The sequence below is a fragment of the Canis lupus genome, chromosome 23 (genome assembly GCF_011100685.1).
Source record: "Canis lupus familiaris isolate Mischka breed German Shepherd chromosome 23, alternate assembly UU_Cfam_GSD_1.0, whole genome shotgun sequence".
Lineage (NCBI taxonomy): Eukaryota > Metazoa > Chordata > Mammalia > Carnivora > Canidae > Canis > Canis lupus.
Window position 1 is genome coordinate 16,159,089 of NC_049244.1, and position 17,851 is coordinate 16,176,939.

Genomic DNA, 17,851 nt, shown 5'->3' on the forward strand with positions numbered 1-17,851 from the left:
AAAAGATATTTGTTTTTACATAGCTATCTGGTTCCTCTTCATGCCCATCCTAGTTATTTTACAAAAGAAAATATTTTTAATATTTAAATAAATAATATGCATATATTTACATTTCACATAGCATCTCTAGAAAAGCCCTCAGTAGCAAAAGGTATATATCTCAGAGAGATTTCCACATTTGCAAGATATTAAATGTATTAGTTTGCTAAAGCTGCCATAGAAAAATACCACAGAATAAGTGGCTTAAAAACAGATATTTGTTTTCTCATAGTTTTGGAGGCTTTAAGTCTAATATCAATAGGTCAGCAGGGATGGTTTCTCTTGAAGCCTCTCCTTGGCTTATAGATGTCTACCTTCCTGCTAGGTCTTCACATAGGTTTTCCTCTGTGCATGTGTATTCTTAGTGCCTCTTTGTGTGTCCATATTTCCTCTCCTTCTAAGAATACTAGTCAGGTTGGTGTATGGCCCACTCTAATGGCCTATTTTCACATAATCACCTCTTTAAAGGCCCTGATTCCAAATATAGTCACTTCTGAGATTTGAGCTTTAAAGTATGACTTTTGGGGAACACAATTCAGCCCACAACAGTATGTGACAGAACAAGAACAAAAATTAGGTATTGATTTGAAGGCCTCTTGTGTGTGTGTGTGTGGGGGGGGGTAGGTGTGGATGTGTGAGTGTGTGTTAAAGTAAGTCCATCACAGTCTCTTTACGAAAGCAAACATTTTATATTCTTCATGGGGAACAGCTGAATGTGAATGGAAACGAGGTAATATGAGCCAGAGTATCCCAGCTTTGAGAATGTTTAGCAGGAGAATGTAATGTAAAATAGCAAGGGATTCTGGTAAGATAGCAGCAAATGGTGTTATGGTCTTAGAATCTCCTGAAAGTTTCCTTCAAGTACAGGTAGAATAACTATAATAGCAAAGCCAAAACCTGATGCACAGCATCTATAACAAAACTAAGTGTGGGACGCCTGGGTGCCTCAGTGGTTGAGCATCTGCTTTTGGTTCAGGACGTGATTCTGGAGTCCTGGGATCGAGTACCACTTTGGGCTCCCTGCAGGGAGCCTGCTTCTCCCTCTGCCTATGTCTCGCCTCTCTCTGTGTGTCTCTCATGAATAAGTAGATAAAATCTTAACAAAAAAACTAAGTGTTAAGTTAACCCAGAAACCACCAAAATAGAAGCAGGCAGGTACAAACTACTGACAGTAACAAGACCCACATATTACTAGCATCTGTATGAGGGGAAGCAGGGTGGGAGGGAGAAGGTATCCAGCAGTCTGATGGGTTTGCAAAATAAGAATGTCAAAACTGCAAGGAGTACTATTGAAAAATGCAGCAGGTTAACGTGAGCACAGCAGCCAAAACTGTGAGAGAACTGCAACAAAACCTGAAGTTATTGGAGCAATCTGGGCCCTGTGAACACTTAAAACTAACCAACAAAACTCCTTTCCAGGACAAAAGCTTACATTGATGAGAAACTGCTGGGAGTATAAGCCAAATCAAAGAAGAAAGAATTGGGGATCCCTGGGTGGCTAAGGGGTTAGCACCTGCCTTCGGCCCAGGGCGTGATCCTGGAGTCCCCGGATCAAGTCCCACATCAGGCTCCCTGCATGAAGCCTGCTTCTCCTTCTGCCTGGGTCTCTGCCTCTCTCTCCCTCTCTCTGTGTCTCTCATGAATTAATGAATAAATAAAATCTTAAAAAAAAAAAAAAGAAGAAAGAATCACTATGAATAAAGGAAAGAAAAGGTACAAATAAAAGTGGGGATACAACACCAAAAGAACCATCCATGGAAAAAATATTGGTAAGTTGCATTTCATTAAAATTAAATATGTTGTCTGCTCTAGATACTAGTAAGAGAATGAGAAGATAACCACAGACTTGGGGAAAATATTTGCAAAATACGTATCTGATAAAGGACTGGTATCCAAAATATATAGAGAACTCTTAAACTCTACAATAAGAAAATGAACCACTCAACTAAAAAATAGGCAAAAGATCTGAGCAGACACCTCACCAAAGAAGATATGCAGATGACAAATAAGCATATTAAAAGATGTTCCACTTCATATGTTATCAGGGAAATGCAAATTAAAACAACAGTGTATCTCCATGAAAATACAGGGAGGAAACTTAATGCATATTACTAAGAAGCCAATCTGAAAAAGTCTACATATTTTGATTACAATACAGCATTCTGGAAAAGGCAAAACTAGGTATAGTTTTGTACCCCAGTTGCCAGAGGGTGGTGGGAGGGATGAATAGGCAAAACACAGGAGATTTTTTAGCCCAGTGAAATTATTCTGTATGATATTATAATGGTAAATACATATCATTATTCATTTGTCAAAACCTATAGAATGTACAGCACAATGAGTGAATGCTAATGGTTCACTATGGATTTTGGTCAACAATGATGGGTAAATGCTGGTTCATAGATTGTAACAAATGTGCCACACTGATTTGAGATGTTGCTGGTATATGAGTTTGTGTAGGGCAGGGGAGGAGATATGTGGAAACTCTGTACTTTCCATTCAATTTTGCTACAAACTTAAAACTGCTCTAAAAAATAAAGTTTATTAATCAAAATATGTAAATAAAATAATTTTAAAACTTAAAAAACAAAGTCAAGGAAAAAGCTAGGAAATCTCAGACAAGTTTATTTTTTTGATACTCTGAGAAAATAATAGAATAAGGGGGCTCTGGGCATATGATTTAGACAAAAAAGCTAAAGAAAATCTATTATGCAGGTTCTAGTTCTGGAGAAGTTGAGGTAGACTCAGTTCTCTGTATTCTTCCCACTAAGTACACAAAAACTCCTGAGTATTATATATCAAATAAACATAAGAAGATTCTAAAAGATGCAGATAAGCCAAATAAGGGCCTCAAAATCTGAAGAATGACATGGCAGTGAGTTCTCCAAGCTTCTTTTGCCTCATATATCCTAGACTAGGTGCCAAAGAAGCCAGTAACCCAGAGACACCAATGGGTGCATATGAACAAATAGTCCATGTGAAGCCTGGTCTTTCTAATCAAAAGACCTGGATAGAGGCAGCAGAGCAAGACAAAGAACATTTAAGCAATAGCTGCTTTTTCCCAGCCAAATACCTTTGAGAAATCTACAAATCCCCATCTTAATCCTCATCAACAAAGGCTAAGGGTTGAGCCTGGACTTCAAACCACCTAGCAGTGATAAAGCCGCCACTTCCTCCCCACTCAGATGGTGATGGAAGAGGACTACTGGGAAGTTGGAATTTTTTTTTAATAAATTAATTTTTTATTGGTGTTCAATTTACCAACATACAGAATAACACCCAGTGCTCATTCCCGTCAAGTGCCCCCCTCAGTGCCCGTCACCCATTGACCCCCACCCCCCGCCCTCCTCCCCTTCCACCACCTCTAGTTGGAATTTTTATCATCTTTCAGAATTAACATGATTCTCCCCCTATGGTATTAGTGGATGCAAATAACAAGGTACCCCTACCTCTCCCAGTCAAGTTGGTGAGTGAGGAGCCTGAACCCTGTCCCAGCCCAGCAGCAATGAGGCATCCCTCCATTTCCAGAGAGTAAGTGGAGACTGAGTAGAAAACCTAGACTTCCACTCCCACCTGGCAGTAACAAAGAGGTTCCCTCATATCTCTCTAGTGTAGTAGTAGGAACAGCCTGCTAAAACAGATTTAAATAATATCCAAAAAGAAAAAAAAATAGTAAGTCTAACAAATAAATAGAAGATATAGAGAAAACCAAATGGAAATGTTACAATTGAAAATACAATAACCAAAACAAAAAGCTCAATGGATAGTCACAATAGCAGAATGAACACGAAAGAGGCAAGAGTCAGTGAACTTAAAACAGAAATGATCCAATCTGAACAACAGAGAGAAAACAGACTGAAAAAAAAAATCTCTTCTTAAAGAACGTAACTCATTTTATATAAAAGTATAAAAGACACTGAGCAAGGTATCCCTCCAAAGCAGCTCCTGCCCTGATAAACTCTGCAAGCAACCCCAGCAGGGACTGATGCCATTCCAAAATGACTTCTTCCCTGGAGAGGATAAGATAATCACACACGCCAGTGCACCCACAGTCCCAGTAGCCAAAACTTACAGCTAGCAGCACAGAGAGAGTGCCTTGTTGATCAGTCCATACAACCCCAGCAGGGCGGACTGGGGACATGCATCTGGTCTGCTTGCTGATGCCACCCGACATAAGCCCAAGGCAGCCCCAGACCGCCCCCTTAGTGGCACAAGGACCAAACTCTGCTCAGTGTACCCATAACAAGCAAAATGGGCCACTGCAGCCAAACGGACTAAAGGTAAACACAGTTCAGCCACAATAGTAGGGTGCAAGCAACCCATACAGGACATTCCTGGTTCTGGTGAACAGGAGACATTGAATCATGGGACACTACAGGATCTCTTCTTCATAAGGCTGCTATTTTCAAGATCAGGAGACATAGGCTGACTTTTCTAATACACAGAAATAAACACAGAGAGTTAGACAAAATGAGGAGGAAGAGGAATACGTCACAAATGAAAGAATAGGACAAAACCACAGCAAATTAGCTAAATTAAACAGAGATAAGTAATAAGCATGATAAATAATTCAAAGTAATAGTCATAAAAATACTCATTGAACAACAAATTTAAATTAGAACTCAATAACAAAATATTTTAAAATCCTCAAATATCAAGTAAAAATATACTTCTAACAGCCCATTTGAATGAAGATATCACACAGAAAATTAATAAATATTTGAAACTGAATGGTAATAAAACACTACATATCCAAATTTGTGGGATATAGCTAATGTTGAGCTTAAAGAAAAATTTTTAGCTGTAGTTGTCTATATTAAGAAGAAAAATGATTTATTTTATTTTATTTTTTTAAAGATTTTCTTTATTCATGAGAGAGACAGAGAGACAGAGAGAGAGAGACACAGACACAGGCAGAGGGAGAAGCAGGCTCCATGCAGGGAGCCCGACGTGGGACTCGATCCTGGGTCCCCAGGATCACACCCTGGGCTGAAGGCAGGCACCAAACTGCTGAGCCACCTGGGCTGCCCAAGAAAAATGATTTAAATAAGGCTACCTAAAGTTTCCATTTTAAGAAACTAAAAAAAAAAAAAAAAAAGGAATTAGATCTGAAAATGTCAGGAAATAATAGTGAGATTGGAAAATAATAAGTAAGAAAACAGTAGAAAAAGTTGATCCTTTGAAAAGGTTTAAAAATTCATCAACTTAGCAAGACTGTAACTCAATAGTTTATTATAAAGTAACAACAATTTTACCTTGGCCAATCATGTAATTTTACCAAAACCAGGTTTCCAAGAGGGAGCTGTGAATAGACAATCTTAAATCCACTTTCATGAAGCTCAGACTCTTCTGGAAAGTCTTCTTCAGAAATAGAGCACTTATTGTATCTTGAATCAGTGTTCATGAAGCAGTACCATGGTTTATTGTGATCAACTTTGGTTGCATCCTCACTTGACAACAATCTCCATTTCAAACAGCTTTCATTCTCACATTGAACCCATATTTTGTTTACATACATACTGTTTTCTGCTGAGGAATCCATTGTAGTGTTAAAATATTCTATCATTATCTTACCACCCAATTTTTCTTTTCCATAAATGCATTTAATCTGGAAAACAAATAAGAAGAATATAGGTTCAAGAATACAAGGAAAGAAAGTTCAAACCAAAATTGGAGAAACAGCTCTTTGTTACTTTCTTTGCCCACATTCTTTCTATCCCATAAAGACTATACATTTTGAACAATGTGTTTCCACCCACCCAGAAACAAAGGAACAAAATAGAACCACCAATCTCTCTGGGAATAAAATGCTCCAAAATTAAAAATAAATAAATAAAAATAGAAGTATGACCATTTTTACAGAGAAAACTGAAGCTAAGAAAAGTAATTTTTTGAAGTCCCAAGCTAGTATATGGTAGAGTCAGGATTTAAATACAGGCAGTTTGGTTCCAGATTCTGTGATCTTATCCATTAAGCTTTACTGCCTCTTGGGGATGGAGATACATGAAATGAGTCGATGACCCCTTTCTTTTTCTAATTCTGAGGAATATCAAATGTAACAAAATATTTCCCCATATGAACATTTGAGATCTGCTTTTAAAAACTAATGTTTTGCTTATATAGTTTCACTTATATAGCTTTTATCCATTAATTCAAGCAGTTTGGAAAAAACTTTTCTCAGAGGTTTTTTATTATGAAAATTTTAAACATATAAAAACATTAGGATTATATGATTAAGCCCGTAATTTCTAGCCTCAATTGTGTGAATTCCAAAAAATAATATAACTAAAATAAAGTAAAATTAACTTACTTTGCAATAAAAAACCTATTTTAAAGAATGACGTCCATATACCATATTCATGAGTTAGTAGAATACTACTATCCAAGTATAAGCACCATATAAAGAAGCTCTTAATTCATGAGTGAATCATATATTTAGAAACTCACTTATCATATTCCAGGGTCACCACAAATTGTTTTAGAAAGAAGTTTACCAATATATGCCAAAGCCATAGTTTACAATTTTTTACATAATACCATTGGTGTGAAACTTGAAAGAAACTATTCTACACACACAAAGACACAAACAATATTCACTGTGGCACTATTTATTATAACAAAAGAATGGACAAGTCTAAAAACATGAAGAACCAAATCTACTGGAAGAGAAATATAAAATTTTGCTAATAATATTCATGTAAAATTTCTGGTTAATTATTTAACTGGTGAGGAAATTTTGAGAAGATTGCAATCTACATTGCAGTTGAAGTAAACACACTTTTCCTCAATTCTCTGAGACACTGGACAATATAACAGAAGTTGTAGAGTTCAGACATTGGAGCCAAATTATGTGTGAACTCCTGGCTCTGTTATTCACCAGTTGTCCCTGAGCAAGATATTATTTTGCATTTCACTTCACATTAGGTATAAATATGCATGTGTGTATGTATAACAGTTTTGTTTGTTTATTTTCAATCCTTGTATCTTTTACTATGTTGCCTAAGACAGGCATAATAATGAATAGAAGCCATGTAGTAGACATCTTTTTCTAATTTCAAAGAGAATGCTTCCACTATTGGACTATAAAGTCAGATATGTACATTTTTTGGTAGAGACTATTAAAAAGTTGCCTGAAAATTTTTCCCTTCAATGACCAGTTTACTATGAGATTTTTTTTTGTTGTTATTAAACATGAAGTACTGCTGAATTTTATCTATTGCTTTTCTGTATGTTGAGATAAACAAAAAGATTTTTTTAAAGTCTCTTAACTGGCTATGTTGTAATAATGAGTTAATAATAATAAAGCATACTTGCAGTCTAGGTAAACCCTATATGATTGTTACAAGAATTTTTTCTTTAACATATATTGCTGTATGTAGTTCATTAAATTACTTAAGATTATACACATGTGTTTACAGGTGAGTTTAATTTTTTTTTTGCCTTTGTCTGGTTTTGATATCAAGATTATTAGCCTCATAAAATGAAGTAAAGAATGTCTCTTTTATTTTGGAAAGTTTGCCTAAGGGAGGAATTCTCAATTGTTATACTTTTAAGAATCCTGGTGTATTTATTATATCTCTCATTATGTGTCTCTCCTTCACTCTGAAATTTGTTTATATCTATTTTTTCTTCACTTATTTTGTCAGTAGTTTTTTTGAGCCTCCCCATTTATTCTTTGGAGTTCTATTTAATTAATAGCGGCACTCTATTCTTCACTTCCTCTACTTTCTTGGTATTCTTTGTTGATCTTACCTTTCTCTTGAGTTGCTGCTTGGTTAATTTAAAATCTTGATTATTACTATTATTTCTATTAGTTGTAAGAGTTCCTTACATATCTTGGATATTAACTCCTTATCGAGTATATATTTGCAAATGTTTCATTCCATTCTATAAGTTGTCTTTTAATTTTGTTGATGATTTTCTTTCCTGTGCAGAAACACTTTAGTTTTATATAATCCTAACTATTTGCTTTGGTGTCAAATCCAAAAAATCATTGAAAATCCTAATCTCAATGACCTTTCCCCCTATGTTTTCTAGAAGAGTTTTATAGTTTCAAGTCTTTAAGTCATTAGTCCCTTTTGAATTGATTTTTGTGTATAGTATAAGGATCCAATTTTATTCTTTTGCATGTGACTATCCAATTTTCTAATATCATTTATTGAAGAGGCTAACCTTTCCCTATTGTGTATTCTTGATGCCTTTGTCAAAAATTAGTTGGCTATATATAAGTGAGTTCTCTATTCTGTTCCATTGACCTGTGTGTTTTTATGCCAATACCATACAGTTTTGATTACTATAGTTTTGTAATATGGTTTGAAATAAGGAGGTATAATGCCTCCAGCTTTGCACTTCTTGCTCAAGCTTGCTTTAGCTATTTGTTATTTGGGGTCTTTTATGATTCCATATGAATTTTATGCCTTTTTTCTATTTCTGTGAAAAATGTCATTTGAACTTTTATAGGGATTGCACTGAATGTATAGATCACTTGTTGTACTATGAACATTTTAACAATGTTAATTCTTTCAATCCATGAACATGAGCTACCTTTCCACTTATTTGTGTCTTCAATTTCTTTCATAAATGTTTTATAATTTTCATTGCACAGATCTCTTACCTCCTTTGTTAATTCTCTTTTAAATTGAAATTCAATTAGCCAACATATAGTACATCATTAATTTCAGATGTAGTGTTCAATAATTAATCAGTTGCATATAACACCCAGTTGCTCATCACATCATGTGCCTATCATTGAATTACCCCATCGACCCACCTACCTCCTCAACAGCAACCCTGTTTGTTTCCTATAGTTAAGAGTCTCTTATGGTTTTTCTCCCTCTCTGATTTCTTGTTCAGTTTTCCCTCCTTTCCCCTATGATTGTCTGCACTGTTTCTTATATTCCACATATCAGTGAAACCATGTAATTGGTTTCCTCTGATTGAATTATTTAACTCAGCATAATATCCACCAGTTCCATCCATGTTGATATAAATGGTAAATATTCATCCTTTCTGATGGCTGAGTAATATTCCATTTTACACACACACACACACACACACACACACACACACACACACCATCTTCTTTATCCATGCATCTGTTGATAGCCATCTCGGCTTTTCCATAGTTTGGCTATTTGGGACATTGCTTCTATAAACACTGAGGTGCATCTGAAAGATGCTCTTTCAGATCACTGTATTTGTATCTTTGGAGTAAATACCTAGTAGTGCAATTGCTGGGTCATAGGGTAGCTCTCTTTTTAACTTTTTAACTTTCTGAGGAACCTCCATACTGCTTTCCAGAGTGGCTGTACCAACTTGCATTCCCACCAACAGTGCAAAAGGGTTCCCGTTTCTCCACATCCTCTCTAACATTTGTTGTTTCCTGTCTTGTTAATTTTAGCCATTCTGACTACTGTGAGCTGGTATCTCATCATAGTTTTGATTTGTATTTCCCTGATGGCAAATGACAGGGAATGTTTTTTCATGTGTCTGCTGGCCATTTGTATATCTTCTTTGGAGAAATATCTGTTCATGTCTTCTGCCCATTTCTTGACTGGATTACTTGTTTTTTGGGTGTTGAGTTTGATAAGTTCTTTATAGATCTTGGATACTAGCCATTATCTGATATGTCATTTGCAAATATCTCCTCCCATTCTGTAGGTTGCCTTTTAAGTGAATTCATAGGTGTTTAGGATGGTTTGAAAATTATCTAGCTAAATTTGGGGGGACCAGATGAAATGAGGCACCATTTTGCTTCCCCCTACTGCTTTTTAGTTTTGTTGACTGCTTCCTCTGCTGTGCAGAAGCTTTTTATCTTGACAAGGTCTTGGTAGTTCATTTTTGTTTTTGTTTCTCTTGCCTTTGGAGACATATCTAGCAAGAAGTTGCTGTGGCCAAGGTCAAAGAGGTTGCCGCCTGTGTTCTCCTCTAGGATTTTGATGGATTCCTCACATTTAGGTTTTTGATACATTTTAGGTTTATCTTTGTGTATAGAGTAAGAAAACGCCCCATTTCATTCTTCTACATGTGGCTGTCCAATTTTTCCAGCACCATTTATTGAAAAGACTATCCTTTTTCCATTGGATATTCTTTCCTGCTTTGTCAAAAATGAGTTGACCATAGAGTTGAGGATCCATTTCTGGGTTCTCTATTCAATTCCATTGATCTGTCTGTTTTTGTGCCAGTACCATACTACCTTGATGATTACAGATTTGAAATGTGTCTTATTTTGACAGGGATTGCATTAATGCATAGACTGCTCTGGATAACACAGACAATTCAACAATATTTACTTTACAATCTATGAGCATGGTATGCTTTCCCATCTCTTTGTGTCTTCCTCAATTTCTTTTATATGTGTTCTGTTGTTTTTAGAGTATAGATCCTGTACCTTTTTGGTTAGGTTTATCCCTAGGTATTTTATGCTTTGTGGTGCAATTATAAATGGGATCAATTCCTTAATTTCTCTTTCTTCTGTCTCATTGTCAGTGTATAGAAATGCAACTTATCTCTGTGCATTGATTTTATATCCTGCCACATTGCTGAATTCCTTTATCAGTTCTAGTAATTCTGGAGTGGAGTCATTTGGGTTTTCCACATAAAGTATCATGTCATTTATGAAGAGTAAGACTATGACTTCTTCTTTGCCAATTTGATTGCCTTTTATTTCTCTTTGTTGTCTGATTGCTGAGGCTAGGACTTCTAATACTATGTTGAACAACAGTGGTGAGAGTGGGCTGTTAAGTTTATTCTTAAGCATTTTATTCCTTTTTGATGCACTTAGAAATGAGATTGTTTTCTTGATTTCTTTTTCAGATAGTTTGTTGTTAGTATACAGAAATGCAACCAGTTTTTGTTTGTTGATTTTGTGTCCTGTAACTTTACTAAGTTCATTCATCAGTTTTAACAGTTTTTGAGTGGAGTCTTCAGGGTTTTTTATATATAAAGTATCCTGAAAGACAATTTTACTTTTTCTTTTCTAATATGGATGCCTTTTATTTCTTTTTCTTGCCTGTGCTGCCTAGCATACCTGTGCTGCTTAGGATTTCCAGTACTAAGTTGAAAAGAAGTGATGAGAATGGGCACCTTTGTCTTGTTTCTGATCTTAGATGAAAAGCTTTCTGCTTTTGACCAGTGAGTATGTTAGTTGTAAATTTGTTATATGACCTTTATTCTTTTGAGGTAAATTCCTTCTATACCTAATTTGTTGAGAGTTATATCGAAGATTAATTAAATTAAATTAAAGAGGTGATAGAGAGATTGGGAGGGGCAAAGTGAGAAGAAGAGAGAGATTCCCCAGCAGGCTCCATGCCAGTACAGATGCTTAACTGACTGAGCCACCCAGGTACCCTATCTTTTTTGTGCTTTTTAATATATTTTCTCTTTGCTCAAATTCTCATTTTGTTCATGTATTACTCTCATGACTTCACTGAGCATCTTTATGGCTATCATTCTGAATTAATAATCTGACAGAAAAATCATTTATCTCCACTGTTTTGTCAATGCGGTGAGTTGGAGAGAAAAGGCACAGAAAATTCCCACATATCTCTTCAGGCTTCTGTAAGACTACTAATTATGTGCCCCATAAGCTCCTACATGCAGAATAATTAGAAGCCTGACCCCTGGGTAGCAGTTGGGGAAATTATGTAGTCAAATCCCTTTTACAGAGAAACTGGGAGTCTTGTGTTTTTGTCTGTTCCTTCTGTACGAAGGGTGGGGAATGGCAGCAGGAAATACATACACATCTGTTAAAAACTGCCTCTTTGGTTTTGGTGGCAAAGGAGGACTTGAGAATGCCAAGTCCTTCAGGCTCTCTGAGCTAGGCAATTTGGGAGTCAGACCCTTAGGTGGCAGTATAAAAGTTGGGATGCTAGATGTGTGAACAAGCTCTTTCCAGGGAGAAGGTGGATACTTGTTTTCATCACTGGAGCGAGGGGAAAGCAAATTACTGAGATGCCCACATTTTCAGGCCCCTGAAGGAGCCCAGTCAACTTCCAGATGAAGGTTGATTGATTAGAAGCTCCACCAATGGAAAAAGAAAGAAAAAGAAACTCGACCCTGAGGCAGCAGCTATAAAAATATGCAGTCAAATCCCTTCAAAGGGGAAATTGGTAGCCTTGTGTTTTTGTCTGTTCTCTCTGTACTTAGTCCACTGTATAGTCTTGGTAAGTGCTCACACTTCTGTTTAGAACCTTCTCTGTTTAATATGGTTCTGAGGAACTCATGAATTTTGAGTTCCATTGACTTTCAGAGCTAGGTGATTTGGGAGCCAGTTCCTTGTTTGACAACAATAAAAGTTGGATAGGATAGGATAGGATAGTAGGATACGTGGTCCAAATCCTTTGCTCCTCAGGGAAAAGCTGGCAGTTGGGGATTCCATCCTGATTACAAATTGCTAAGCCAGTTTATGGGAGGAGTGTGTCTCAACATTTCCTACTCCTTTCAAGGTGTGTATTTTCTTAGTCACCTGATGTGCAGGAATCACGCAACTAATTTCTGTATTTTTCTTGAAGGAAATTGATTTGTGTGTAGCTGTTTATTCAGTTCATCTATGGGAGGAAGGATAGTCAAGAGTCTACTATTCTGGCATCTTGCTGACATTCCTTTGTATTTTGTTTTCTTTACTTTTACATTGGTTCTAGGAAAATATTAAACAGTAGTAGTAGTAAGAGACATCTTTATCTTGTGCCTTTGACAATATTGAAGCATAAATATAGTCATCAAAAACAGAAGAAGTTAAAGTTATTTCTGTCAAGGCTGCCCTTGAGTTTTATGTTTCAGGACACAATCATCCATCCTCCACAAGCCCCCACAGTTAGCTGCAAAGAAAATAGTAGGAGGAGAACATGATGTTGGCTACTGTGTGAAAAGCTATTAACTCTCCAATCAAATAAAAGAAAGATATGGAAGATTCTAAGTCTAAGGCAGGTATTGAGAGATTGTGTAACAAATAAACTGAGGGCAAGGAGTTGGGTACAGTTCTAGAAATAATAAGATTATCTATTACATATTCATTCAAGGAACTTCTATTTATTTTTATTTAATAATAAAAATATGGCTTAATAATATTAAATATGAAATTGATATTAGAATCCTCACTCAGATCATATATAAGCAAGTCCTACCTCTTTTTTTTTTATTTTTTTATTTTTATTTTTTTTTGCAAGTCCTATCTCTTAATAGTGATGTGAAGCCTCCTGCTGGAAAGGTGGGCAGTACCACAACTAAGAGTGCTTCACAGAGGTGTTCTTTAGCTATCTATTTACCTTTACCATACTGCAATGTATTCGAGTTATAATTAACTGGTTGAACAGGTTTATGGACTATGTTATCTAGATTAAATTATTCCTCAGAAAACTTTAAAATATTTCTACAAAGAAACAGCATATTGAAGAGAACACTAATAATGTAAATAATTAACGTGTAAGAGATAGAAAAGAAAGTGAAAAACGATTGCTATCTATCACTCAACTGCTTAGGATTTTGTCCATCTTGCAACTATCGGACCACTATAATGGAGAAAGTACTCTAAGTTTGTGGTACCATTTCAATGGAAAGCTTAGGAAAATCCGTTATGATATCCTATTATAAAATGTTAAGGGGATTAAAAGATTACTTTTAAATGGTAGATAAAGTTTTCAGATTTTCTTAGAAAGTTGGGTCTCACAGTGGATAATATTGAGAAGATAAATTAACACTAAGGAAATGTCATTATTACTTAAATGATAGTGATACTCATTTTCAATTGCATCTAACTTAAACCTCTTCATATTTTAGATTTGACACAGTTTATATCCAGGCTAATAGAACTTATAATACAGATTACAAAACACTTATTCTTTTCAAACCAGATTTTCATGATCTCTATTACCTCTTCTCAAATACTTTGCTGGTTTTCAAAATTACTATCACATACAGAAGATGCAAATGAAGAGGGAAAGACAATGTGGTTTTGAAACTTCTAGAGTCTTAAAAAAAGATTGTATTTATTTATTTGAGAGAGAGAGAGAGAGAATGCACACATGAGTGGGGGTTAGGGGGCAGAGGGAGAGGGAAAGCAAGGAGCCTGATGTGGGGCTCTATCCCAGGACCTTGGGATCATGACAGGAGCTACCCAGGCACCATTAGAAACTTCTAGGGTCTTCATTTTTTTATTTTTTTAAAGATTTTATTTATTTGTTCATGAGAGACACACACACAGAGGCAAAGACATAGGCAGAGGGAGAAGCAGGCTCCCTGTGGAGAGCCTGATGCGGAACTCAGGCTGGGATCATGACCTGAGCCAAATACAGACGCTCAACCACTGAGCCACCCAGGTGACCCTTTCTAGGGTCTTTAAATGGGTCCCTATAAAATTATGCCAAGTAGTTTACACTGTAGATTATAAAGATATTGACAAATAAGAAGCTATGCTAAGCATTAACACTTGCTTTACAGGACTTCTAATTTTTTATTTCACGACTTAGCTAACATTGAACTACAGAAATCAGAAAATTTAAAAATTAAATTTGAAAATAAAAAACATAAGACAGCCATCCAAAATTATACAGTCTTAAGTTCAAGCTGTACATTATTTATTCCTTCATTCAAGGTAATAGTTATGAATGGTCACAGACACTCAATTTTCAGTCAGATAGCTCTACCACTTTTTAATAGACAAATGAGTTAACCACTCTAAACCTTTGGTCCCTTATCTAGGGATAGTAAGAGGACTACGTACTACCCTATACTGAGCTCCTGGTAGTGTATTACACACTTGATACTCAATGAATGTTTGTTGAATAAATGATTGACTTTGAACATTAATTCAAACATAAAGCGAGCTTCTACTACACGTCAGGCATGGATTTCAGGACTGTGAACAAAAGCTGAACAAGAAACAATCTCTTACTGAGTTCAGAGAGAAACATAAAACTAAGTTCCACAAAATACTGGACAAATGTAGCAAAGGGTAATACAAAATGTACCAAAGGCTATACATGGTCTTGCCTCCATTGCTTTGGGTAGCCCCCAACTCTCTGAGTTTGCTTGGAGCAGTCTACACCATAGGTCTCAAAGGTTAAAATCACATGCCTGTGGCTCTCCAAGGCTGGAATTGCCTGAAGGTGGCTCCTGGTCATGAGGGCAGTCCCAGCCTCACAGCTCCACTGATTCCACAGAATCACAGTGGAGTGATTCAGGATTTTCTGCCTGGGTCATGTACCAGGAAATCTAGGTAGAAGTAGTCATGATCTCATGGGTTGTGTACTTTGTGCCCTGGCAGAGATGGCACCAAGTGGGCAGCACCACATGGATGCAGCAAATCCTCTGCCTATACCCTCTGGTAAGGTGACTACTGCTGCAACCTGCACCACAGGGACTCGCTAAAACTGGACCTGTGGCATTTGAGGAGCTTGGCACAAATGCAGGGAGTGGAAGTCCTTGAGGGAAGGCTAGGCAGTAGGTGCCACAGTCCCACAAGTGCCCTGGCCCCTCCTCTGAAATCATTCTGACTCCTAGGCCTTTATGCTCAGGGCCTATAACTGGGGAGGCAGACCAGATGATCTCCAAATTGCCTTCTTCCATTGTCATGAATGTTCTAACTCTCTGAAGTTAGAACCATGGACTTTCTTCAGAGTTAGAACATTCCTTGTCATGAATAATAGCTCCTAAAGTCAGTTTAGATGGCTAATTTCCTTACCAGATAGTTGTTTGGCCACATTCTGTATTCTCTCCCCAACAGTTCACTCATTATTTTTAATATGGATAGGCTGAGAATTTTCCAAATCTTTTAAGTTCTGCTTCCTTTTTGATGGAACAATTATTTTTTCTCTTGCATTTCACTATAATAAAGAGAGGCTAAGCTGCAATTCCAACACTTTGCTTGGATATTTCTTCAGCCAAATATCCAGTGTCTTCATTCCAAAGTTCTACCTTCCATGAAACATAGGACATGTACACAATTCAGCCAAGTTCTTTGCCCTTTATAACAAGAATGGCCTTTTCTCCATCTCCCAATAGCATGTTCCTCATTTCTATCTGAGATCTAATCAGAATGGACTTTAACTACCATATTTCAAATAAAGTTTTGGTCAAGTTACTAGGTATTTTCTAAGATTGAAGCTTTCTTTATAGCTCTTTTCTTTCTGGGCTCTCACTAAAATCACTCTTAATGTGCTATTAGTTCACTACAACGTAGGCTTTCTCTTGCATGAACCTCAAAATTCTTCCAACTTCTTTACTCATTACTCAGTTCCAAAGTCACTTCCACCCAGCATCACCTTAATTCCAAAACCAGACAAAGACCCCACCAAAAAGGAGAATTACAGACCAATATCCCTAATGAACATGGATGCAAAAATTCTCAACAAGATACTAGCCAATAGCATCCAACAACACATTAAGAAAATTATTCACCACGACCAAGTAGGATTTATCCCCGGGATGCAAGGCTGGTTCAACACCCGTAAAACAATCAATGTGATTCATCATATCAGCAAGACAAAAACCAAGAACCATATGATCCTCTCATTAGATGCAGAGAAAGCATTTGACAAAATACAGCATCCATTCCTGATCAAAACTCTTCAGAGTGTAGGGATAGAAGGAACTTTCCTCAACACCTTAAAAGCCATCTACGAAAAGCCCACAGCAAATATCATTCTCAATGGGGAAGCACTCACTGGGAGCCTTTCCCCTAAGATCAGGAACAAGACAGGGATGTCCACTCTCACCACTGCTATTTAACATAGTATTGGAAGTCCTAGCCTCAGCAATCAGACAACAAAAAGACATTAAAGGCATTCAAATTGGCAAAGAAGTCAAACTCTCCCTCTTCGCCGATGACATGATACTCTACATAGAAAACCCAAAAGCCTCCACCCCAAGATTGATAGAACTCATACTGCAATTTGGTAGTGTGGAGGATACAAAATCAATGCCCAGAAATCAATGGCATTTCTATACACTAACAATGAGACTGAAGAAAGAAATTAAGGAGTCAATCCCATTTACAATTGCACCCAAAAGCATAAGATACCTAGGAATAAACCTCACCAAAGAGGTAAAGGATCTATACCCTAAAAACTATAGAACACTTCTGAAAGAAATTGAGGAAGACACAAAGAGATGGAAAAATATTCCATGCTCATGGATTGGCAGAATTAATATTGTGAAAATGTCAATGTTACCCAGGGCAATATACACGTTTAATGCAATCCCTATCAAAATACCATGGACTTTCTTCAGAGAGTTAGAACAAATTATTTTAAGATTTGTGTGGAATCAGAAAAGACCCCGAATAGCCAGGGGAATTTTAAAAAAGAAAACCATATCTGGGGGCATCACAATGCCAGATTTCAGGTTGTACTACAAAGCTGTGGTCATCAAGACAGTGTGGTACTGGCACAAAAACAGACACATAGATCAATGGAACAGAATAGAGAACCCAGAAGTGGACCCTGAACTTTATGGCCAACTAATATTCGATAAAGGAGGAAAGACTATCCATTGGAAGAAAGACAGTGTCTTCAATAAATGGTGCTAGGATAATTGGACATCCACATGCAGAAGAATGAAAGTAGACCACTCTCACCATACACAAAGAGAAACTCAAAATGGATGAAAGATCTAAATGTGAGACAAGATTCCATCAAAATCCTAGAGGAGAACACAGGCAACACCCTTTTTGAACTCGGCCACAGTAACTTCTTGCAAGATACATCCACGAAGGCAAAAGAAACAAAAGCAAAAATGAACTATTGGGACTTCATCAAGATAAGAAGCTTTTAAAAATAAATAAATAAATAAATAAATAAATAAATAAATAAATAAA

At 36.6% G+C, this 17,851-nt stretch overlaps 1 protein-coding gene across 1 annotated transcript in view; it reads right to left on the reverse strand.

Moving 5' to 3' along the window:
- Positions 1 to 15,158, reverse strand: part of ZCWPW2 (zinc finger CW-type and PWWP domain containing 2) — a 98,838-nt gene extending 83,680 nt beyond the window's left edge. The window contains exons 1-2 of the mRNA XM_038571343.1: positions 15,018 to 15,158; positions 5,295 to 5,647 (exon numbers count right to left, since the gene is read on the reverse strand). Of these exons, the coding sequence (XP_038427271.1) occupies positions 5,295 to 5,647; positions 15,018 to 15,158 (494 nt within the window). The remainder of the gene's footprint in view (positions 1 to 5,294; positions 5,648 to 15,017) is intronic.
- Between the last annotated feature and the right edge of the window lie 2,693 nt (positions 15,159 to 17,851).